General features: G+C 40.3%; 2 protein-coding genes across 8 annotated transcripts in view; one reads left to right on the top strand and one right to left on the bottom strand.

Moving 5' to 3' along the window:
* The window catches only part of LOC113649693 (thrombospondin type-1 domain-containing protein 7A), a 103,416-nt gene extending 90,832 nt beyond the window's left edge, over positions 1-12,584 (bottom strand). For all 4 annotated transcript variants that reach the window (XM_047808356.1, XM_047808358.1, XM_047808357.1 and 1 more), the window contains exon 1: positions 12,164-12,584. In XM_047808356.1, coding sequence (XP_047664312.1) covers positions 12,164-12,332 — 169 coding nt within the window. In that variant the 5' untranslated portion in view covers positions 12,333-12,584. The remainder of the gene's footprint in view (positions 1-12,163) is intronic.
* Positions 12,585-21,151: 8,567 nt separating this feature from the next.
* On the top strand, positions 21,152-24,810 carry zmp:0000000881 (cyclin-dependent kinase 20). 4 transcript variants are annotated; one of them, XM_047808395.1, is made up of 5 exons: positions 21,152-21,293; positions 23,021-23,166; positions 23,308-23,446; positions 23,533-23,640; positions 23,772-24,810. In XM_047808395.1, the coding sequence occupies exons 2-5, from the start codon at positions 23,021-23,023 to the stop codon at positions 24,540-24,542; spliced, it is 1,164 nt and encodes a 387-aa protein (XP_047664351.1). In that variant the 5' UTR covers positions 21,152-21,293; the 3' UTR covers positions 24,543-24,810. The 4 variants fall into 4 exon arrangements, with proteins under 4 accessions (XP_047664351.1, XP_027013428.2, XP_027013429.2 ...); XM_027157627.2 differs by lacking the exon at positions 21,152-21,293 and adding an exon at positions 21,521-21,675; XM_027157628.2 differs by lacking the exon at positions 21,152-21,293 and adding an exon at positions 21,525-21,680.
* The last annotated feature ends 190 nt before the right edge of the window (positions 24,811-25,000 follow it).

The raw sequence follows: 25,000 nt of genomic DNA, 5'->3' as shown, positions 1-25,000 counted from the left end.
GAAGCGCTAACTGAAATGAAGCTTGAGCTAACATCCTAAACTCCATCTCGTTATCACAGATGTCTTGACCTAAAAAAAGAATTCATTTAATATTTTATTGAGAATATCTCACTGAATTTGCAAAGAAAGGTTACATGGAGGTTCTGGTTGAATCTGGTAGTGAAAATGCTCATCTTAAGCAATCAAAGCAGGAAGTACACAAATGAATAAAATAAAAACCACAAAATAAAAACAAAACTTTTAGAAGTTAATTTAGAAATGCACATGAGAGATTATTTTAGTACCAAAGACAGATGAGCCATAAATTTGGGAGGATTTTAAATTTCCTTTAATTGATTGATTGATAGGGGGCATGGTGGCTTAGTGGCTTAGTGGTTAGCATGTTCGCCTCACACCTCCAGGGTCGGGGGTTCGATTCCCACCCCCGCCTTGTGTGTGTGGAGTTTGCATGTTCTCCCCGTGCCTCGGGGGTTTCCTCCGGGTACTCCGGTTTCCTCCCCCGGTCCAAAGACATGCATGGTAGGTTGATTGGCATCTCTGGAAAATTGTCCGTAGTGTGTGAGTGTGTGAGTGAATGAGAGTGTGTGTGTGCCCTGTGATGGGTTGGCACTCCGTCCTGGGTGTATCCCGCCTCGATGCCCGATGACACCTGAGATAAGCACAGGCTCCCCGTGACCCGAGAAGTTCGGATAAGAGGTAGAAAATGAATGAATGAATGAATGATTGACTGATAGAGAGGACGGAATAGTCCCGCGATATATTTCCCCTGGGTCCTAGTAAACTCCATGTAAACTCCATGTAAATGGAATCCTGGGTTCAGTTCATCCTGGATCTTCATAATCTGACGTCTCATACTGTACATTCCTAAACCCCGCCTCAACCTCCTTCTAATTTACTCTGTTAACAGCCCTGATTGGATAAATCCAGCATGTGACCACTTTAAATAACGGCTTGAACTTCAAGATCTGTCTTTTTGCACCCGAGTAGGTTTTGTTACTTTTTACACAGCTTTCTCATCTTTTTGCTCTTTTTCTATTTTGTCATGTAGTTGACCAGTAATTTTCCTTCGCTTATTTATTTTCCCCTCGCTACCGCATAACATTAAGCGTTTTGCCGTCTGACGCCGTTTTTATTTACCAAGACATTTTCGTTCAGCATTGCTATGTTTCGGTTCTGGTTCAGTGTCGCTACGTTGTGATTGGGTGCCTGTTGCCAGGCAACTAGTCATAACATTCTAACGCCGTATCATTTAACGCTGTACACGTTTGTTATTGCAATGCAGGGTTAACACCATAAAAGCTGCATATAATCCTGCTTCTAAATCACACGTGTGAAACGTTCCTCTAAATCGAGCCGTGTGAAAAGCACTACAGAGTTTTGTCTAAACTCAAACTGTGGCAGAAATGATGATAAAAATATCACAGACCTTCACAGTAGAGATTTATTTAAAATAATCCAGTTAGTGAGCTATTAGGCTTATAATAATATTGTGAAGATTCATTGGAGTCGTTGAGCTTTTATTCCCGAAGTTTCTTTTATACTAATAGCTATGATAGGATTCTGAGTTGAAGGAGTGTTTATCGCTAGTCAGAGCTATGAGCTATGAGCTAGTCAGAGCTATGAGCTTTAGTGAAGTGTGTCGTTAGAACCCTAATGAGTCAGGAGTCAGGAGTGATGATGGGTGGAAACCTTTCTGTGATGACATGAAGAACCTTAAGACTCAAAATTCAGCTTGTCGTCTTCTGGCTTCTCTTTTTCTACCCATTCTGAGGCAACTAGATTTTCCATCTGTTCCAGCTCCAGTTGTGTTTAATCATTTATAATCACACCCTCCAGTGTCACCCAAATGAGGATGAGATTCTCTTTTGAGTCTGGTTCCTCTCAAGGTTTTTTCCTCTTCCATCTTCCAGTTTTTCCTCACCTCAGTCACCTCAGGCTCGTTCATTGGGGATAAATACAAACACATTTAAATATAAGTCTAATATTGTAATTATTAATATTATTATTATTTCATATGTAAAGCGGGGGGGGGGGGGGCTTAGTGGTTAGCATGTTCGCCTCACACGTCCAGGGTTGGGGTTCGATTCCCGCCTCCGCCTTGTGTGTGTGGAGTTTGCATGTTCTCCCCGTGCCTCGGGGGTTTCCTCTGGGTACTCCGGTTTCCTCCCCCGGTCCAAAGACATGCATGGTAGGTTGATTGGCATCTCTGGAAAATTGTCCGTAGTGTGTGAGTGTGTGAGAGTGTGTGTGTGTGTGCCCTGTGATGGGTTGGCACTCCGTCCAGGGTGCATCCTGCCTCGATGCCCGATGACGCCTGAGATAGGCACAGGCTCCCCGTGACCCGAGAAGTTCGGATAAGTGGTAGAAATTGAATAAATGAATGAATAAATGAATGAATGAATGTTCTGTAAAGCTGCTTTGAGACAATGCCCATTGTTAAATATGCTACACAAAAAAAAATTGAACTGAATCAGTATGAGCTGAGTTTGTTAAAATGTTGTTCAGCCCTGGGATGAGCAACAGGACTGCTGTTATGATAGATAGATAGATAGATAGATAGATAGATAGATAGATAGATAGATAGATAGATAGATAGATAGATAGATAGATAGATAGATAGATAGATAGATAGATAGATAGATAGATAGATAGATAGATAGATAGATAGCAACACTTAAAGCATCACAGATCGAACTAGAGAAGAAACCCGGTAGTTAAAACTCCTTTCCTGCATGCTGTGAGAGATCTGTGCTTCTGAGGCCATCTGGCTTCGTGTGACTAATAAAGCTGGCTGTCATACACGATTAGCCGGAGCACGACTGACACTGTCGCTACACATTGGGTCACATTCAGGGCCGTCGGGGACGTCGTTCCACCAGAGAGCCTGTTTATCCAAACTGCACCCTGGGAGAACATCCCAACTGCCTTTAACACACTGTCATGCCACTCTCTCGTGCCCAAATGGCAAAATTATCATTTGGCACGCTCGGCTATCCCCTGAGGTCACAGTGTGCTCTGACAGAGACAAATTTAGTCACCGGGTCTCCAAATCGCTGTCCTTATTAGGCTCCGTCTCAGCAAACCGTCAAAGGTTCTACTAAAGTATCGCTATAAAGGAGTCTTCCGGAAAGAAGTTGCTGACTATCGGTTCACTCAAACAAATCACCATACAAACAACAATCAGAAAAGCATTCATCAATCAAAGGAGTCCTCATTAGTGATACATTAGCAAAGCAAAATACCGACATGCCGTCATACAAACTTCGGTTCGTCCACTACATCATTCCTCAGAGGTACTCCTGATAGATTGATCAATTTCTAAATGTCACAGCTCTCAGGTTGTGTCTCTCTCAGACCGCTGGAGGTGATGCCGCAGGGAGAAGACGGGGAACATCACGGCTGAAGACTTCAGGAATTTTTCATCAGGTGACTGGCTTGTGGGCATCGCTAGGAGACAAAACTGACTGGAGCTCGAGACGAGAAATCCTCAGAATCTTCCGCAATGGCTAAAATCGGTGCTCAGTAATGATCCTGAGCACTGAAAACTTTCTAGCAGCGAGATCTACACATCTGTTGTACATCAGGCCTTTCATTCAGCCTAATCCGGACGCTCAACTCTGGCTAATTGCTAACGTCTAATTGAACTTGTCTCATCCTGTGCTCGTCTTCTTCATATCAAATTACCATTAAATTAGCGCCATCAGGCTCCTTCTATCACTGATTAACCAGATGTGGAGCTAAAAAATTGCTGTAAGTATTATTCCGGCCTATTTCAACTTTATTTGAGTATTACTTAAAATAAAAAAGTTAATTACATTCCCTATAAAAAAAATACAAATCTCAGGACTGGATACTATAACTCAATCGAAAGGGCTCGGATTAGCGTCCAATCAAATACATTCATATAGAAAGCTGTAGAAAGCTTACAGATAAGCCTCACCCCCTGGCCCTAGCCCTCTAATTAACGAATTCACTAGTTCACACACCAACCTCACGGTATGTTATAATGTATATAAAACACTCAGCTAGCTATTAATAGTTTACAGTTAGCAAGATTTGCTGGCTAGCTACATAGACACCAGTGACAGCGTTTAGGTAGCTAGAACAGAAGCACCACCGAGGCTTTAACCTAGCAGCTGTGCATGCACGTAAGTCTACAATTCAATCAATATATGTTGTTTTCACTGGAGGCGATGCGAGTCTTTGGAGAGAGTTAGGATGGAGTGTGTGGCGTTGCTTGAAGTCTCAGTCTGGGGGATAAAGAAAACATCAGTAAGCAGTGCTAATAAAGTCCCGCTGAGCACACTTATACCGCACTCCCATTTCCACATTGATCTGCTGGTGCAGTAATCTCCACAACAAGACGTTAAACAGAGCCTCGTCGAGACGGAGCTTCGTTCTGAAACGATTCCACTGCCAAATCACCAAGAAAGGAGAAAAGGACTTGTTGTGATAAAAGAGAAGAGTAATCAAACCATGGAGTGGATTCATGCGTCATTCCTTTTAATCAGCTCCCCAAAGTCATTAAAGTGTTTGTTATAGAGTACAGGTTGTGTTTCAGATAAATCCTCGGGTTTATCAAGCTGTTCCGTGTCTCAGACGACAAAAAAACAGAAGAGAAAACAGCCACGACAGATGATTTGCTGCTGCTTCGAGGCACAGGAGGGAAAAGAAATGAGAAATCGAACAACTGTCGATAGGTTGGTTCAGTCAAAACAGAAAACACACACACACACACACAGCAGTGAAGAGTTTGGGAAACACACTACTGTCACTGTTTAATATAGATTTAACACATATTTTTGTTATTAATATTACAGAAGAGCCGTGTTTAAGTGTTGTGGGTATTAAATATTGTACATCTTAAACAGCACCTGAGGAAAGTTTTTGCAGTTATTGTGACATCAGAGGTCACATGATAATACTAACATGGAAAATGTGGTATGTTTGACTGTAGTCAAACTACACACCTATACTGTTCAGTAGGTACTGAATCAACGGATGAGCGCTGGCACGGAGTTGAATGTACTTGGTCCTGAATCAAATGTAATTGTTACTAAATCAGTGACTAAATTGTCACTGAATTGAATGCATTAGGTACCTAATTGAATTCATTAGGTACTGAATCAAATGTACTAGGTACTTACTCGAATGCACTAGGTGCTGAATCGAATTCAGTCAGCAGTGAACTGAATGCAATAGGCACTGAATCAAATGTATTAGGTACTTACTCGAATGCAACAGGTACTGAATTAAATGCGCTACATACAGAATCAAATGCAGTTAGTACTGAATTGAATGGAGTTGGTACTGAATTGAATCTGCTATATGTACTGTATTTTATGCACTACTGACTCAAATACAGCAGGTACTGCATCCAGTGTACTAGGCACTGAATCGAAAGTAGAAGGTACATGAGGTGCTGTATCAGTCCCATTGGTTCATTTAGTACTGAAAAACTATTTCTCGATCAGTAGAACAGGTGGAACAGATGAATCTGGTTCTGACTCATCAATCCGTCATGCTTTGAGATAGTTGATAGTCAGCCCATGATAATAACAAAACTCTTTAAAAAGACTCAACAGATCAGTCCTCCTAGACCCCACAGAGCAAATCTAAAATGTTCGAAGAATAATCAAAGCTGCAGTATCATCATGTAAGCCCTGACAGTCAGACTAAACGGTATTTCAGTGAAGATTTACCCGGGACAAAGAGATTATTCTTAAAAAAGCTTGACCATTTTAACTAATAAGCCACTTTTTGACTGTTTCACTGAGGCTTAGTTTTGAAGGGTCTAAAAAATTTTGTAATTGAATAATAAAAAAAGACAGTTTTGACCTTCATCATCTTGGCAGCAAGAGACTGCAAACTCACAATGCCAGAGGAGGAAAAAAAAAGGGCAGAAGACTTTTCTGAGACGATCCTTCCTCAGAAAAGCCGCTCGTTCATTTTATTCGCGCTCTAAGGGCTTGGACTGTTCAGTACGCCGCGATTTCATAGAGAACAAAAACGAGTTCTATGACCTCTATTTTAAAAAAGTAAAAACTCTCAAAGACTAAAACTCAGACATAATGTGCTCACTGAGGACTGTCCTTCTCCTTCAGTGATAATCAACCCATTCCTTCTGGAGACTGATACTGTAGGCAGATTGTCATGGGCAATATACTTAATGTTACTGTTTCCACAGTAAGAGCTAAAAACTGGCAGATCTAAATGAGCTAAAATGTATGAAAGGAGTCTCCAGTGTGAGCGTCTATTAGGTGAAGCCGTGACTACTTCAGGAAACGCTTACGCTATGTTTCATTTATATAATTTTTTTTATATTATTATTTCATTGTTCCTCATCATTCCGCCCCATGACACTTTGAACATGCCATTTGAAAATCCATTTGGTCTAGAAAGTACCATTTAACTGCCCCTTCAAGTGAATCATGAATTCACCTTCATTTGTATGCATGTCCCAAATACTAGGAATGGAAAATTAGCCATCATGTTAGCATCTAGGGAGTTCGCATACCTGCAGGAAGAATAAAACGAAAGCTGGAAAGAGGGGAACGTTAAAATGCGTCGCTGTCAGGGCCGACGTGGCGAATACACACATCAAAGGGGTCTGGATATATTTTCCTCCCAAAAGCCACAAATTATGCATTTAATGCCAAAACACAAAAGAGGCTAAAATTAAAGATATAATATGCAGCCCATGCTAATAAAGTCTACATGTTAAGATGAAGACGATGATGAAGAATACTATGTATATATATGTACAGTATGTCTATTAAGAAAAAAAGAACAACATGCTAGGTCATAAGGCTATGACATTAAATAAGATACACTTTTTTTTGCTAATATGGAGCTACATGTTATTTTTATAGCTTGTGGTTAGTAGAGTTACTAATAAAAGTCTGAGAATTTGTATGCTAACTTATTATTTGGTTCATGCTAAGACTGTATGAAATGCTAAGTTATAAAACAATGTTATATTTACATGTTTACTCTCCTTGCTAGCAGTCCATGCAACATGCTGTCGAGGGAACACAGAAAAGCATGCTACACTAAGTCTAAATGCTAAGACAGATTAGATAAAAAATATGACTAACTCAGCCACAGCTAGTCATATTTTTTATCTAATCTGTCTTAGCATTTAGACTTAGCATGCTTTTCTGTGTTCCCTCGACAGCATGTTTACTCTCCTAGCTAGCAGTCAAGGGAACACAGAAATGCTAAACATGCTAAGTCTAAATGCTAAGACAGATTAAATAAAAAATATGACTAGCTGTGGCTGAGTTGGTGTGCTAGCTCCAAATAGCTTGAAATAATTCAGCCAACTGCCCTAAAGAGGCTTAGAAATGAGGTCTAAAGATCTGACAGAGCAAATGTAAGGGACAGTGTGACGTGAGCGGCTTCATGTAAGTGCTATAATCTGCATACAAACGGCACATAAGCATTAAAGAGAGACATTCCGAGTAAAGAACATCGGCTAGTCTTCAGCTTTACCCTATTTATTAAGTGCTGTTCGCTGGATTATTTTGAGTTATGCTAATGAGGTTCAAATGTAGAAATGCTGACAACAAACTAATTAGGATGAAGTTAAGCTAACGTTTGGGTTCAATCCAAATATAAGACGACGTCTGGCGGGTTCCTGTAGATTTAGGCACCTTTTCAGCTTAAAGATGAAGACGAAAAGTCCTACTGAGAGAGAAATAGAAGCACTAAGAAAAGCATCTGGGCCTCGATCCAGGTGTTAGCAAGATGGCAAGCTAAGGATGCGCTTGTTTGGCTTCGGAGTAATTAACGTGACAGGCAGAATGAAGGGCTGAGGTACTTCAGAGGTGCTGACAAGCTCATCTGTGTTAGCATGGTGCCACTTCTCTAAAGGAACGTAATGAGGTGTGTGCATGAGCATGTGTATGTGTATGTGTGTGTGTGTGTGTGTGATGAAGGTTTAAAATGGGCAGCTGGTGTCATTAATGTCAATCGATTAATTGCTAAGCACTTTCGTCTGATCAGAGAAGCTATCGTCTGTGCAGCGTTCACCAAGTGACACAGATACTTTAACGACCCTTCAACGGTTCCCAAGGAAATCGTTGAGGTTGATGTTGAATTTAACAATGACTTTAGATCTCTTTGTGTTCGATCTTTGCCGGGACGAGTATTTCCCAGAAGGCCAAGTCAACTTGAAGGTCAAACAGACTTTGTGTTGAATAGAGTCTGGGGAATAAGCTTTAATTGTGGAGAAGTGGCAGAACTAATCCTGTCTTTTTTAAGGTTATACAAAATGGCCTCCTTGCTCAGAGTAACGAGGGAAGGACAGTGCAGTATCAGTAGAAATTTGTGGATTTGTCAGACATTAAAAGCAGAGTGCATCGGAAACGGCGTTAGTGCATAAAATATTCAAAATACAGAAAAGTTAAGCTTTCCTAAAACCACTTGTGCCAGAGATTCCTCCTGACTGGGATGATTTTTTTCCTGTGAGATAATGAGGAACTTTATAGATAAGAAATAACTCTGTGGCTTCAACCAATCACAGAACAATAGCAACTATGACGTCATCAGATCACCGAACACTCGCGACTACGATATCCTTAAATGGCAGAAAGGCAGATTATGATGACATCATCAATAATGTATGATGTCACAGTTGCTAGTGTTTGGTGATTGGTTGAAATCTTTGAAAATCACTGGATGATGTCACTGCAAATACTTAAAATGCTGGAACTTCTGGTTGTGAGACAGGAGCGAGAGAAAAACAGATCAGTTCAGGATGTACACACTTGTAGATGTGTCTAGAACCTGTATCCTGTGATTCCTGTTAATCTGCAATTTACAGTTCTTTTAAGTTTTTTTCTTCCTGTTTTACTCCCATTGTTTAACCGTGTGATGAAAGCAACAACAGAAGAAAGACTTCTGTTCTTCTTGCCCACATCGACACAGGCATTGACATCAGACAACAAAGCAGAGATGAGTTTTCATCTCGTTTATGTCCTGAATTTTCACTGAATTCATCATTCATATGTTACATTATATGTTAAACTGCATTTCCTCAGCCTCTCGGATGTTCAATAGCATTCTCACCCTATCTGAGTTCTCAACACCACACCTGAGAGGCAGGAGGATCCTGGCACACCTGTCCTCCCCGAGAGACCCAGAACCTGCAGGGACCATCTAATCTCTGTCCAATTAAACAGCCCTGATGCAGATTAGACTGAATCCAGAAACAGTGTTATCATGTTTTACAGCAAAAACACACCTCTGTGATAAGACCACGGTGTGTAATTACCACTAAAAGTGAGAAATTCACAGTCTTGAGCTTCAATCCAGGTCTTTTTAATCCTTACTCAGCTACATTTATTTATTTATTTATTTTGTAAATGGAAAGAGCACTTTGACTCAGGAGCATCGCAGCCCGAAGCAAAGTCTAAACGGTGCGTGCACTCGCTCTGCACCACAAATTTGCCAAGGAAACAGGTCGTAACAAATAGCTGTGTCTTTACACAAAAGTGCACAGTGTCTCTGAGATTTATTACCAAGTCTGATCAAGTAACACTTTTCATCACATTTACATGCCAAGCACGAGCGCATAAAAATAAACCAAATCATAAAAAAAAAATCAAGCACGCAGCCATCACAGTGACACAGTAACAATAAAGGTAAAATGATTAGCTCTTGCATCGATAACATAAGATCGAGAACATTTATTCAGTCCTGAATTCTGGATTCTGAATGGACTGGAGGACTTTGTCATTTCCTATAACAGTTCTGACAGTGAAATCACAGGGTTATAATAACGCAGTCGTTTCATATTTAGCTAAAAACAGGTTGACGTGATGAGTTTTTCTATAAGATGATGGTTCTTTAAAAGTTTGGGAAGGAGTCTCTAGTGCTAAACATCTTCAGGACAAATGACACTCCTGCAGGGAAAAAACACAAAAATCCTAACCCTAACCCCTAACCCAAAATCCTAACCCTAAACCTTAATCCTAACCCTAACCCAAAATCCTAACCCTAAACCTAACCCCTAACCCAAAACCCTAATCCTAAACCTTAACCCTAAACCTAACCCCTAACCCTAAACCTTAACCCTAAACCTAACCCCAACCCAAAACCCTAACCCAAAATCCTAACGCTAACTCCTAATCCAAAATCCTAACCCTAAACCTTAACCCTAAACCTAACCCCAACCCAAAACCATAACCCCTAACCCAAAATCCTAACCCTAACCCAAAATCCTAACCCTAAACCTTAACCCTAAACCTAACCCCTAACCCTAACCCCTAACCCAAAATCCTAACCCTAAACCTTAACCCTAAACCTAACCCCTAAACCCTAACTTAATTCATGAATCTTCCACATCAAGTGCAACTAAAAATTCATTCATTCATTCATTCATTTTCTACCGCTTATCTGAACTCAGGCATCTTCGGGCATCGAGGCAGGATACACCCTGGACGGAGTGCCAACCCATCACAGGGCACACACACTCTCCCATTCACTCACACACACACACACTATGGACAATTTTCCAGAGATGCCAATCAACCTACCATGCATGTCTTTGGACCGGGGGAGGAAACCGGAGTACCCGGAGGAAACCCCCGAGGCACGGGGAGAACATGCAAACTCCACACACACAAGGCTGAGGCGGGAATCAAACCCCCAACACTAAGCCACCGTGCCACCCTGCAACTAAAAATTACTTAATTTAATTAATTAATTAATTAATTAATTAATTAATTAAAACTACCATGTCATTCTTTACATGATAAACATTGCCGTGGTTGAGAAAAATCATGTGGTATAAGTGGAACAAAGCCATTGGATGGTAAGAATAAGTGCACTTCATCACACCATCACATCATTGATTATTTACCTAAAAAAGCACCACACTGTGTGTTTCATTTATCATTTTATACATATATAATTTCTATAATTATTCGCTGAGTGTGTAAATCTCCTGCTGAATCAATCAGAACGTAATTGCTCCGTTCTGTCGACGCTTCGAGACTTTTATTTCTCGTTCTCATTTCTATTCATTCCTGTAGTAGTTAATGGAGGATTGAAGGATAATAAGAGTTCCTGTATGATTTGATGATTGAACAAACGGTAAAGAGGTCACGAGGTTAGATGGGGAGATTAAAGGAATTTTCGAATAATGGAAATTTCTCCTTTCTCATTTAATAAGAGCCAAAAATGAATTTTAAAGTACAGCCTGTGGTAGATATTCAATAAAATCCACCATCCATTCATCCATCTGTCTGAGAACATGGAGTCTATTCTAGGAGACTCGGGGCACAGGGATGAGGATACCCTAGATGAGGTGCTAACCAATCACAAGGCACAAACACACACACAAGCGTTCATACTACGGACAATTTAGAGATGCCAATCAGCCTACAGCACATCTTTAGATTCAGGAAGGAAACCAGAGAACCCAGAGGGTTCCCTCAAAGCATGAGGAGAACTTACAAACACCAAAAAAACATACACCCTCACACACACACACACACACACACACACACACGCTCACACACACACACACACACACACACACACACAGGATAGAGGCAGGAATCAAAGCCACAGCCCTGGAGGTGGGCCCGGAGTACCATTTGTGTTCTACTTCTTCTAAATAGTGCTATAGAGAAGTAAAAAATATGACTTAAGAACTCGAGGTCAGGGTCACGGTGGATCTAGAGTTTATCCCAATAACGCTGAGACCCAAGTGTTTCACAAAGCACCACACACATTCTTACTCTCACTCCCACCTACAGGGCAATTCGGAGTCAGTAAGCCACCCACTGGCATGTTTCTGTGAGGTGGGAGGAAAACACGAAAACCTGGAGATTCAGAGCATAGACCGTAACCCAGGCTCAGAACCGAACCAGGGGCCGTGGAGCCATGAGATGGTAACGATTCAGTACCGACTGCACCGGCTTGGCATTCCAGTGAAACATTCCCATCAGAAAGATAAGCACCGATATGTGGATGGATGTTTGTAATGATTGATGGTGGCTGCTTTACCAAAGACATCTGAAGTCTCACGGGCCAAAAACGGTCTGAAGAACATTTAAACTACGTATAGCACACACACACACACACACACACACACACACACACACACAGTCTACCCCAGAACATCCCCCACTGCCCTAATTATCAGCCATACCTGTTTCCCAGAAGTACACTGACTTGCCGTCTCTTGAGGATTGAGCAGGAACGGTCCGGATTCCGCAGCACACTAACACAAGTCTCCATACGCACATGTACACTCCACTCCACCCTGTCCACATGCGGGACGAGCGGGTTGTCTGTACCCCCCTGACCCCCGACCCCATCAGTCTTCTCGACCCAAAAAATCCAGCCGGTCCAAGTGAGAGAGAAGGAAGAAGGAGGTCCTGCTGGAAGATGGAGACTATCCTCGAAACCTGGGAAGATATATGCAGAGTATTGGAGCTCCACTTCTGTCTCCACCAGTTCTGTCTCGTCCTCTCCGCTCGTTTCTGGATGGACCCAAGCGAGTGCTCTGTGGACGATTGATAGAAGGATGTGAGCAGTGATGCTGCTGCCTCCCCAGTCCTCCGACTACTGCAGCTAACTGACGCGACACACTCTCACTCTCTCTCTCTCTCTCTCTCTCTCTCTCTGTCTCTCTCTCTCACAGCCACCCTCCCTCTCTTTCTTTCCCTTTCTCTCTCAGCTTCTCTCGTCCTCTCTCACCCACCCCCTTTTCCTCCTCTTCTCTCTGTTCTCTAAGCAGGAGGACGAACCCTCACACCATGCTCCAGTGACGCTAATGGCAAAAAGATCAGAGCAAAGCTCACTCTGTCGCTAGCCGAGCGAGTTACCAGAATAAAAAGCATAAAATACAGAGAGTATAAATTATACAGCAAACACAGCAAAGATCTCTGTGAGTCCGACGGATAGGAAAAAAGTCACAAGATAAATCATAAGGAATCTTCCACAAGTAGGTTTCATTGTATTCCTCATTTGCACTTTAATCTGAGGATCAATCGAAATCTCAAAGAAGACTGAAGAAATATTAAAAAGGGAAGAAAGCAAACACACTTTCTTTATCCAATATGTCAACAGTCAATCAAGCCAGATGCCTCGAGTATCGGCATCTCACCAAACTCCGACGATTTAATCCACTTTCCTAAGGTCAGAAACTAACAAGGTCCTAATATGACGCTGCGTGGGAGTGTGTTAAATGTCAGCGTGAAGGCAGATGCTACGGAGTCAGAAGGTTAGCAGGTATTTCGGTGTCGATAAGCCATAGCTAGATATGTGACAGGTGGATTTAAGTAGTGATGAAGAAAAAAGGAACACAAAAGGCATTATAATAGGATGATGAAACTGAGCGTGTGAGGAAGTGCTGTAGTCAGACTCGGGCAGGCAGTCGTTCTCTGGCACAGCAGTCGTCAGCTCTCACGCCGCAGCCGCTATTTCAGTGAACTGAACAGGATCAATGTGCAAATGTTATAGCAGAGATGATAAACAAATAAAAAGAAACGTCCACTGAAGCTGATCATACCAATCGGGCGTATTACCATGAAGAATAAAAACTAGCTACAGGGAAATGAAAATGTTTTCAGTCTTATATACAGTAGATTTTCATTTTATTTACCTTCTCTGGTCTAATTAATAATCTAGCAGCACAGCGTTCAAGATGTTTCATGTTTAAAGTGTACAAGACACAGAAGAATGCATGTTTATTCATTATTAATCAAATCAAAACCGATCGATCTCATCTGTTATCGTGAAGTTTGAACCTCACATGGTTACATGGCTAAAAAAACTGTCACGTTTATTCAGTAATACTGCGATATGTCCAAAACGCTCCCTTTAAATAACCCTTTAAATACAGAAAACTCCCAGCTTGCACTCTGTTCTGTCACAATCCATCTCTAGACATGCCAAGCAGCGTTCACCACTATTACATTGTCAAATTAAGAAAACCAGCACGCACACACACACAGATTTCCGTCACACGCCGCCCACTCACTTAAAAAGCAAAAACTCCATGCTTGACTCTCTCACACATCAAAACACACTCATTCACAGAGAGCGGGCCTGTCAGCTCTAATCCATCTCTAATCTGCCGCCCAGCGTTCTGATGTGTTCTGCTTCATCGATTAGAGCTCTATAAAAGGTACTGTGAACAAAGTCTCCAGAATAATCTCATCAACATCTCAGCGTCACTGCATAATGGAGCGAGCGCACAGCAGCTAACGTAGCGCGTAACGCATAAATCCATCCGGTTTTCCTCTTTAACCGTTGCTTAGCAAAAGTTCGTCCCTCTGTGTGCGATTCCATCCTCGTTATCGTTACACATCCTAACGAGCCATCTATTAAGGGACATCTTAGACAGTGATCGTTTTCTTTGAATGATGTAACAGGTTGAAGATCTTATTGTGTTTCTATTTGATCCTATCTGTGTTTTTTCTTTCTGTCTTTCTTTTTATTAATGGCATGGAAAAAATATTTCAATTGTGTTCTACATGATTCGTGTCGGGGGGGGCACAGTGGCTTAGTGGTTAACACGTTCGCCTCACACCTCCAGGGTTGGGGGTTCGATTCCCGCCTCCGCCTTGTGTGTGTGGAGTTTGCATGTTCTCCCCGTGCCTCGGGGGTTTCCTCCGGGTACTCCGGTTTCCTCCCCCGGTCCAAAGACATGCATGGTAGGTTGATTGGCATCTCTGGAAAATTGTCCGTAGTGTGTGAGTGTGTGAGTGAATGAGAGTGTGTGTGCCCTGTGATGGGTTGGCACTCCGTCCAGGGTGTATCCTGCCTCGATGCCCGATGACGCCTGAGATAGGCACAGGCTCCCCGTGACCCGAGAAGTTCGGATAAGTGGTAGAAAATGAATGAATGAATGATTCGTGTCATAGCATACAGTACGTGCAAAGATTTTACACACTATGTATAGTTGGTGATGAGTTGAGAACACAGTTGGGTAACAAACAAATGACAAAGTAACAAACAAATGAGGAGTCTGGAACAATATATAAAAATATACACTAGCACTAGCGCTCCATAATACACGCCACACACTGCCGATAGAACAGAAATCCACTTAATCAGACGTTTTTAATCAGCAAAAACAAACATATGATTTTGTGTGAGAGTCTGATTTAAAATAAATCAGGACTCTGTCGTCCTTTCGGTGTGTTTTAGAAATCTGAGCTGCTTTTTTAGATGAACAAACACTCGGAGCTTCTCAGAGAGCAGAAATGGGTTTGATATCAACATTTACTCTGAAGATACAAACATTTGTGCTTGAAAAAAACAAATGTGTCTATAAATAAATTGGTCCTTGAGAAAAACTACAAAATCTTAAAATCCTGAGTGTCTACTTTCATTTGAACTTCATTTGAACACCACTGTGCAGTGATACACACCTGAACATTTGAACATTCTCATGACAAAGACGTTCAATCGTCAACAACAAAACAGGCACAAATTCCATTTTTTGGCCTCTGGAGAAATACAGTCAGTAATTTGAGTTATTCAGGTTTTCCAGATCTTTCTGTGCTCTCGATAAAGGATGAATAGTAAAAACTATACAGGGCCTACACTGGAACTTTGTGGGACACCATATTGCATTTAAATTCTGAAATATCTCTGTAAACATTAACGAACCGATACGTCTTGAGTGTCGTTGTGTTGGATGTTGTTTCTGTGATATTTTATTGTATGTATACATGTATATTATGTATATTATGTTGTATTTATTGTGTCAAGATTTGATTAAGACTTTTTATTCTGGTTAAATAAAGGTTACTGTTTACTAAACTAATCATTTTACTCAGACAGTTTGTCATCCAGGAGTGAGCTCGGGCCTTGCTGCAGAGCCGTGTGTGTGCGAGTGTGTGTGTGTGTGTGTGTGTGTGTGTGTGTGTGTGTGTGTGTGTGTGTGTGTGTGTGTGTTAGTCGGTGGAAAATTCAAAGTCAAACAGGACTTCTCCAAAATGTTCTCAGCAGCAGAATCACTGCTTTGGCCTAACAATCACAGTACGGTTGTACTTAATGATGTTTATGATGCATAGAAGAAAACGGCAAGCTTTTAAAACAATCCTGTTTAAAACAACTCCATCAAACGGTGTAACCTCTCACACATCAGGCTCGGGGGAGGAAATAAAAGAGAGCCTGCCGTGCCCACAGCCCATTACAAGGTTAATAGAGGTCACGGCTCCCTAGATTGGGCATGGATTATTTATGGGCACACAACTGCACACTTCTCAGAGTAGTCATGTGGCACAACTTCAAGCATATGAGCATTTTATCATTTATGCAGATGATAAAGTCATAAAAATATATACACATAGATATCAAATAGCTTCCATTTTACACTTTGATTAATTTCTCCATAGTTCCAGGTTGTAAAACAAATCAAATACCTTATCGTTTCTATAGTAACAGGGACCCTAAAATTTTAGAGAGACTTCATTTCAATGCATAAAAAACATGTAATTTTTGATGCTTTCATTGACAGTGTCACGAACGCAGGACAGCTAAAATAAACCAAGGATTTATTAACAAAAACACCGAACAGGAACACGGACTCACGACAGGACGACAACAAAAGACAACAGAGGATTCCGCGCTGCTCAAGGCAACACGGCTCAACTAAATAGTACAAATGATTAATCAGACACACGAGGGACAGAGGCGGGGAGAAAGAGACAAGGGCGGGGCAGACACGTGAACACAGAACGTACACAAAAGCACATGGCCAAAGCCAGGGCTGAGTCCTGACCGTCCGTTTTTACTTACGGCTGCTTTAATGTGAGTGAAAAGTTCTTAATTGTAGCTATAAATGGATAAAAAATATTTAATGCAAAAAAAGATGTTCTTGTGTGCACAGACAGAATATTAGAAATAAAATGTTAATTATTTACCTATAGCAGCCCGATAAATTAGGTTTTATGTGCACGTATATTACTCATGCCTACGTGTCTACTTTTGGATGTGACCTACACACGAAAAATTCAGAAGCCTTCACTGATTCATCACAGATCAGACCACACTGCCGACCAGTCTGTGGAAGTCGACGTGAAATTGTGGCAGAAAAGCTGTAATTCACTTTACAAAAAAAAAAAACATGAACCAGAATCCAGGAAGACTTCAGACTTTTTTTTTTTACTGTATATTAAGCGTCGTTACAGCAGGCAGACGAGGAGCTCTGAAGCTAGTCAGATTAAATCGGGATAACAAAACAGGCCTCTGACTGCTAATTAGCAATAAAAAAGAACAGATGTCTGAGATCTGTGCAGATAAGCTTCTGTGTTAAGGAACGCAATGAAATGTGGAGCAAATACAGTGATGGACTGTTTCCATGTGAGCGCATTCAGGGCTTTATGAAGGATTTTAACACAAGGGACGCATCCATCCGAAAAAGCTCGTGTTTTTTTATAGTATTTTCTCTTTGACCGTTACAAAAAGATCTTAATACCAAACACAGTGCAAGAAACAGTCTTTTCATATTATGACTTATTTTCATCTACAGATTTATTAATTAGCTTCTGTAACAAGGAGGATTTCTCACCTGCTAATAAACGCAGACTCGGTGCTGACATGGTGGCATGTTTTCCTACTTTATTTCTATTTTAATATTAATCTCAGTGGGTCCTGGGTCAATTTCTGCACAAAACAAAGCTAATTCTACAATTTGAAGCCTTGCACGTTAAGGCTCTTGACATCTTGACTGAAAGGATTTTTTTTTTATTAGATTAATATATCTGTGTAAATAATGCTGGTTAGAACCTGAATGAATCCCTGCTGTGTGAAAAGTCTGCTTTTATTCTTTGTTAATTTGCTCTTTAGAAACTTAACCCGTTCCAAATTTGACATTTTTGCGATTTGTTTTCTTGAGCGTTTTCCTGACAAAATCATCAAATTGTATTAAAATCATTAAAACTGATTTTGTAATAGCGAATAATAATGTATAATATATAAGAATAATAGAATATTCGAATAAATGATATTAGGAATGTTGTCATTTTTTTTATTCTCAATTTTCTACAAAATGTGACATTTGTGTTTAAATCTTCGTGGATTTTTATAGCGTCTTTTGTTTTCGTGACCAGAAGATTGTGGGTTCAATATCCAGGTCTTCCAAAAGATTTATCCATTGAAGATTTTAACATTAAAGAAAAGAAAGGACAGATTTCTCTGCTTATTATGTTAATAAAGGGAAAACTCAGTGACAGTCCGTAACACTCAGGCGGCTGTGTGCGTTTCTCATTTCTCAGAAATTCCTCTCTGGCTTTGAATCACGCAGTAAATTGATAAATTAAAAGGTTATTTTGTAGATTAGCGAAAGGCGGGTGTAATTACATCCTTTATTCCCCGCGTGTGCTCACTTTGGCATCTCTGTACCGAAGCAGTGCCTTTCGTGAGCGAACACGACGAGGGAAATAAAACAGAAAGAAATAAAACAGACTTGTCCTTCAGGAAGCCTTTAAATCTCAGACATAAGTATGACACTGGTTTGTTGACATACAGTGAACAATTCAGCTTAATTTTCCAAGAACAGAGCTCTATAAATAAAACTCAAAAGAACAACAACAAAAAAAAGAAGCAACGACTGATTTAACCTCATCAGTGTGAATCATCTTTGTGAATCGCTTAATTAGATTCAATCCTTTTTAAGTAGCTTATTGCTATAACGCAAAGTTTGGTATGTTTGGTGTTTGACTAAAATATTTTCAACCATCAAAACACTGTTTTCTTAAGTAAAGGTTTTCGTTATAATATATATGTTTTCTGTTCTTTTAGGAAAAGGTTTTGTCCTTCAGCAAGGCATTAAATATGCTCATACCTGAGCGTAATCACAGCCTGAAGACTGATTTTAATGTGGTCAATTGTAGGGTCTCAGATAGTATAGAACAGAATTACAGTAAAGCCCAGATATACTATGCACCAGTTAGTTTAGGGAGGTTAATAGATCACACGTGTTCTTATGGCTCCTCTTGTAAAAAAAAAAAATAATTGTGTAAATGACTTCAAATAGGTGAAGAAAATGATATTTAAATCAGGGGTTAGTTTGTGTCATGGCGTGTTCGAATCTCAAAGCAGTTTTCTAGAAAACTGGATGTTTGACAAATGGTTAAACTTCAAAATATTTTTTTTGTTCTGCCTTAAAAACTCTAAAGTTTGTTTTGACTCATGAGATTAGTTTTAGTCTCATTTTTAAAAAACTTAGAAACTTAAGTTGAATATCGCAAACTTTTGGATTTAAAGATAAGTTCACATAAGTTATAAGTTAATGAAATAGTCGTGTTTACAGTGGAATTAAATAGATGTTGATGTTACAAACACGACACTTCCGAACAAAACCCAGTCTGACATCTGACAAAACCGGTCGTTTTTCTTCTAAAGATCGATTTTCGCACTTAACTCTAAATTTCATTTTAAAATCATTTAAATCATGATTTTGCCCCGAACAGCTGAAAACATCCCTCCTGTGTGTTCTGCCGAATTGGGGGGTTCATCCTTCATTAAGCAATGCAAAGATTCATCAGTTTTAAAAAAAAATTACTGTAGATGTAAGGTTATGTCTGGCTGTAGCTCATCTATTTTCCAAGATCCTGTGTACCAGTAACGCATGTGTCCTATAATATCATGTATGTAATAAATGGTGGATTTATTTACACATCAAAACTCTGGACAGAAACCAGAAGATCGGGGGAATCATCTCATTTTTCTTGTGCTAAATTGTCCAGCTTTTTTGAGAGTCAGTGAGATTGTGTCTCCTGTGTCAGACTCCTGAACCCCATTTCACCTATCGTTCTCTTCTTAGCTTATCTGCCTCAGGTTCAGGAGTGTTTCTGAGATGTTTTTCCCCCACACGATGATTGTAAAAAAGAGGTTATATAGCCATTCTGTGTAGACTGCTGGTTGAAAATCTGATGCTTGAGGTGAACATTAGCTGAAGCTCTTATCTGCAGTATCTGCGTTAATTCCTTTACTGCACAGCTGCCACATGATTGGCTGATTAGATAATTGCATTGTAATTGCAGGTGTTAAGTGAAACGATAATGTAAAAGATGAGTGGATATCAATAATGTAAATATAATACATTTACTCTCACGTTCAAAGCAGAATTATTCTGTTTACAGTATTTATAGGGCTCCTTAAATCCCTATATATTGTTTGAACTAATTTCCTGCCAAAGAGCCCTCACCTATTTTGAACGTCTAACGACCAATTAGATGTTCTTCTGCACAGAGTTTGGGAAATTCCCACCTCTGCTAACAAACCCCTGACTCATCCATCACATTCGGTGACAAGAACACGGTGTGAGTCAGGTGCTACAGGAAATTCAGCAGGTTCGGAAGTGTTGTGTGTAACTGCTCCTCTGTAAGAAAAGAAGAGAACCAGAAGAACACGGGAAGTTTGTGATGTTGTGAATCATTTCCTGCTCTATGACAGAGACTTGGCCTGTCACGTTTCCTGACATGTCCTGTGACGCACCCTCTTGTCCTTCAGGGTCGGATGTCATCATCATTTTAACGGCATAGTATTTTTGGCAGGTGGTAAATAGGTTTTCATGCTGAATTTATGACCTTGGCTCTCATTTCACAATATCAGCTGTTTGGCTCAGGTGTCAGAAAGCAAGCATGACAAGACTGCCACCCAGTGGCTGAAGTGAAAAACGAGTTATAAAATATACTGTGAGAGAACAGTTCACTCTGATCACCTGGTCAGGGTCATGTTTCAAACTTTCCAATACAAATGGAAACTAAAACGAAATTTCAAAGCTAATTATTGCAGCTAATTATGAATCTGCTGTCATTATGATTGTGCTGATGTTAAGTGAATCTTTTGCTGACGATTCATTTAAATGAATCTTAACATAGAATCACTGTAGGATTCGATTAATTTTGAGAGAGAGAGAGAGAGAGAGAGAGAGAGAGAGAGAGAGAGAGAGAGAGAGAGAGAGAGAGAGAGAGAGCGCAGAGTTTCTAAGAACAGAGTTCTATACAGATACTTGGGGGAGAAACAACTAATGATTCACTTGTGCTTTGAGAATCGTTCATTTGTTCGTTCGGCTCCCTTAACTTCCCGATCCTCGGTGGTGTGAATCATCTTTGTGAATCGTTTAATTCGATTCTTTTCATGTAACGTATACATAGTTATAACGCCAGGTTTGGTATGTTTGGTGTTTGACGACTAAAATATTATTGAATCGTCAAAACACTGTTTTCTTAAGTAAAGATGATGTCTGCCCTTTTAGGAAAATGTTTTAAGGTGTTAAATGTCACATGAGAAATAAATGACTGACAGGTAAACAGGTAAGTGCTTTGTTTTAGAGGGGTAGTTTCCTGAATGCGGGAGTGGTAAGATCAATGAGTCACACACACACACACACACACACACACACACACACACACACACACACACACACACACACACACACACACATACATATACACACACACACTCTCTCACACACACACATATATACACACACACACTCACACACATTGAATAAACTCACACACACATATAGACACCCACACACACTCAAACACATATACACACTCGCATGCACTCACTCACACACACACACACACACACACACACACACACACACGCAGATGTTTATCAGGCAGAAAGCTTGCAGTCTGATTAGGCTATTCTTACAGTAACAACTGCTGAGTGAAACTCCATAAGGTGAGGCAGGTACCTATTTTTGTCTCTTCACGACTTTAACAAACTTCCTTTGCTGAACTCTTGACTGTCTTAATAATATTTACTTGTAATAATAGAAATACAATTTTGTTTATTTACTTACAATATAACAAACAAATGTACTGAGACTTTATGTGTATTAAGTTACTCAAGATTTGTAAGCTGTTTTGATTGCTAGACTGCAGTCAGATCAATCTTTAACAATCTTTAACATGGTCATTCTGTAAGATGGTAGTAAACAAATTAATCTAGTCAGGATTATCAGAAAAAAATAGCTTTGCTTTTGACAAAAAACAAAACTTTTTGTGTTATCATGAAGATCAAATTCACCGAAACGTTCACGATTACTTTTTTCAGCGTTATTAACATTCATGATTCGTATGTTCATCAACATCCGACTGCATGATACTACAATAAATTTAATGTAATAATATAATAAAAATAAAGCTAATTATCATTTTTATTTAAAAAAAACACGAACATTTAATACAACAACTTGTAGTTCAGAAAAAAACAGACAAAAATATGCACATAAAGAAGAAAACTTTATTTTAATACTTAACTTTCACTTTTCTTTAAAGGAAGCAAAAATGTTTCGAGTACATGTTATGATATGATCAATGATAGAAGTGAAAATAGAGATGGGTTTAAAAGTTTGTGCACCCCTTTCTGAATGCGCTATTGATTCGTCTGTACGTTTGTTTGAATTAGTTTGACTTTTCAATCATCTCCAGTTTTTCTCCTGCCAAACAAAAGCTGGAAATTCCAGTAAAGGTGACACGAACGGGCATCTTGGAGTGATTTTAATTTAGTAATACACGCCTGAGGCGAAGGCTGGAACTCATCAGCAGTCTAAACTGCCTGCTCAGCACGAGCCCGGACAAATCTGAACTCCTCGCTGCGCTGTTCTGTGTTGGAAAATGGAGACAGATTGATTTGAGACTGTCACATTTGGAATTAGAGAGATTTGTTGGCAAGGATTTGAGATGAGATCCACAAGACTTAAAGAAAACTCTACTATCTAATGGACGGTCTAATGTTAATCCTTTTCCAGTAAATATATAAGAACAAAAAAAAACCAAACTTGTGAGCACCGGTTAGTGTGATGAAATTCTCGATCAGGAATTTGCAATACAAACATATGAATTGGATCGTTGTAATAGATGTTTGGTGACGTACCGCATCTTGGGGGAAAAACACCTTGTACACTGACACACCTAAAGGAAATAAATAAAAATAAGATCCGTGTCACTTGCGAAATGAGGACATTTCAAACAAATAAAAACATTAATGATTAATTTTTCTCTTGTATTTGTCTGAATTTTAGATGGACTTTTCTACAAAAACCCTGGCGGCAGGTTGCTTTGGGAAAGTGTATAAGCAAATGTATGGAGACACGTGGGCTGCGTTGAAAAAAGTGCCCGTGAACTTCATCACTAAGGAACAGCTTACCAGAGAGTGCCAAGTTTATGAGTGCGTCAAATTACACAGATAATTTGTTTTTGAAAATAAATCAGTTAAAACTAAATTAACAATTAACAAGAAGCGTTTACAATGTAAATGTTTTTCAATATGTAAATCACTTATTCTGCTGTAACTACAAAATAACTACAGGAAAGCGCAACACAACAACGTGGTCAGGCTCCTCGGGAAACCGTGGCTGGAAAACGGAAAGTGGCACATTCCTCTGGAGTTTGTTTTCGGAGAGGATCTCGAGACGGCCATATTTAACGTACAGAAGTCTAAAATACAGGTAAGGGTCTGGAATGAATTGACTTTAATTGAATTAGAAAAGATTCAAACTCTCCTGTTAAAACACTGCTGAAATGTTCTGCCCAGCTGAACCAGACAGTGAAGGCCACCATCATCACGGGGATGTGTGAAGGCCTGAACTTCCTGCACTGCAGAGACATCGTCCACCAGGACCTCAAACCAGACAACGTCATGGTGAGTGCTGATGCGTGGTGGAAAACAAGCAGTAACTTTACCACCTGATGATGGAAAATGGTGACACTGAAGACTTTCTTTACATCAGCAATGTTTTACAGTATATCTACGATTTCTTTTCATCCCGTTAGATTGAGCACGGATCTCACCGCGCTGTGATCATCGACATGGGCCTGGCCAAATTCTTCAAAAACGGTTTAAGCTCTGCTGTAAACCTGGGCAACGAGGCCTACGCTGCTCCTGAGATCCTGCAAGGGAACAATCGAGACAAGCGATCGGATGTGTGGGCCATGGGCAAAATCATTGCAGAGCTCTGCGCCAGAGTCAGGCTTCCCACTCGGAGTGTGAATCCCGTGAAGATTAAAGACAGTCTGAAAGACAATTGTTATTGTAGCGTTGTGTGCAAAATGGTGGCAACAAACGCAACAGAGAGATCCAGCATGGTCGGAGTAATTGGAGACATTCGGCAAATTGTGGCAAGTCAGGGAGCCAATCAGGGGTTAAATCAGGGAGCAGGAGCTGGAAGACCACATGCAGCTTTGGGTGGCCATTTGGGTCCCCGGCTAACAGAGGCTGCTGATTTTGGGGTGAAGCAAAAATGGCGCCCACCGACCCCTTTCCCACCGGAAGCGAAACACCAAGAACCTCCTGTTCAACATCCTGTTGAACGTATCCACCGCAGCCCATCTCCTCGACCTCACCCTGTAGCTCCCGTAGTTCCTGTTAACCAAAATGCACTGGCCAATCAGCTCTCTCTGCTGTCCATTCCTTGTCCTTTACCTCCGGACGGAACGGTGGTTCACCGTCGTTATGACAACGACACCGGACAATTGCAGATTAAACAAATAATCACACGGAACGGAAAGGTGGTGAAGTACGAGGACGTAAAAATTACCAAGTGAAGTATACAAGAAGAAGTACACAACGATATATTCCGGGCGTACGACGTGACGACATAAGAAACCGCCCAGCGTCTATTTTGTAAATGTTTCCTGATTCAGAATTATAGCTACAGAAAACTAACTTATCATGTGGTGTATGTATGAGGTGAATGTGTTTCGGTGAATATGTCGTGTCTTATTATACTTCTTGTACTATAAATGACCTACTTTTGTAAAACGGCACAACAGTCTACTGTGTAGTGTTTTATATTAAATATTACCACTTTAATTTACCAGTCTGTTCATTCGTTCATAATTATAGCATTAAGTTCATGATCATCAGAATATTCCTGCATATTTACACCAAGCTCAGTGTAAATGGTGGTCCAAAAACATCCAAAAGGAGAAAATGCTACATTATTTCTACAGATCTGTAACTTAGATCTGTGCGTAACTTCCTTTTTTGTGAAACATTCACA

This window comes from Tachysurus fulvidraco, chromosome 25, assembly GCF_022655615.1.
Source record: "Tachysurus fulvidraco isolate hzauxx_2018 chromosome 25, HZAU_PFXX_2.0, whole genome shotgun sequence".
Lineage (NCBI taxonomy): Eukaryota > Metazoa > Chordata > Actinopteri > Siluriformes > Bagridae > Tachysurus > Tachysurus fulvidraco.
The sequence above is the reverse complement of the archived record's forward strand: the minus strand, read 5'-3'. Positions and strand labels throughout refer to the sequence as shown.

Excerpts from the sequence above, each read along its gene's own strand:
- zmp:0000000881 (XM_047808395.1), top strand. The coding sequence starts at position 23,021 with ATGGACTTTTCTACAAAAACCCTGGCGGCAGGTTGCTTTGGGAAAGTG. Across the intron at positions 23,447-23,532 it reads TACAGAAGTCTAAAATACAG|CTGAACCAGACAGTGAAGGC; the intron begins GTAAGGGTCTGG and ends TGTTCTGCCCAG. Across the intron at positions 23,641-23,771 it reads TCAAACCAGACAACGTCATG|ATTGAGCACGGATCTCACCG; the intron begins GTGAGTGCTGAT and ends TCATCCCGTTAG.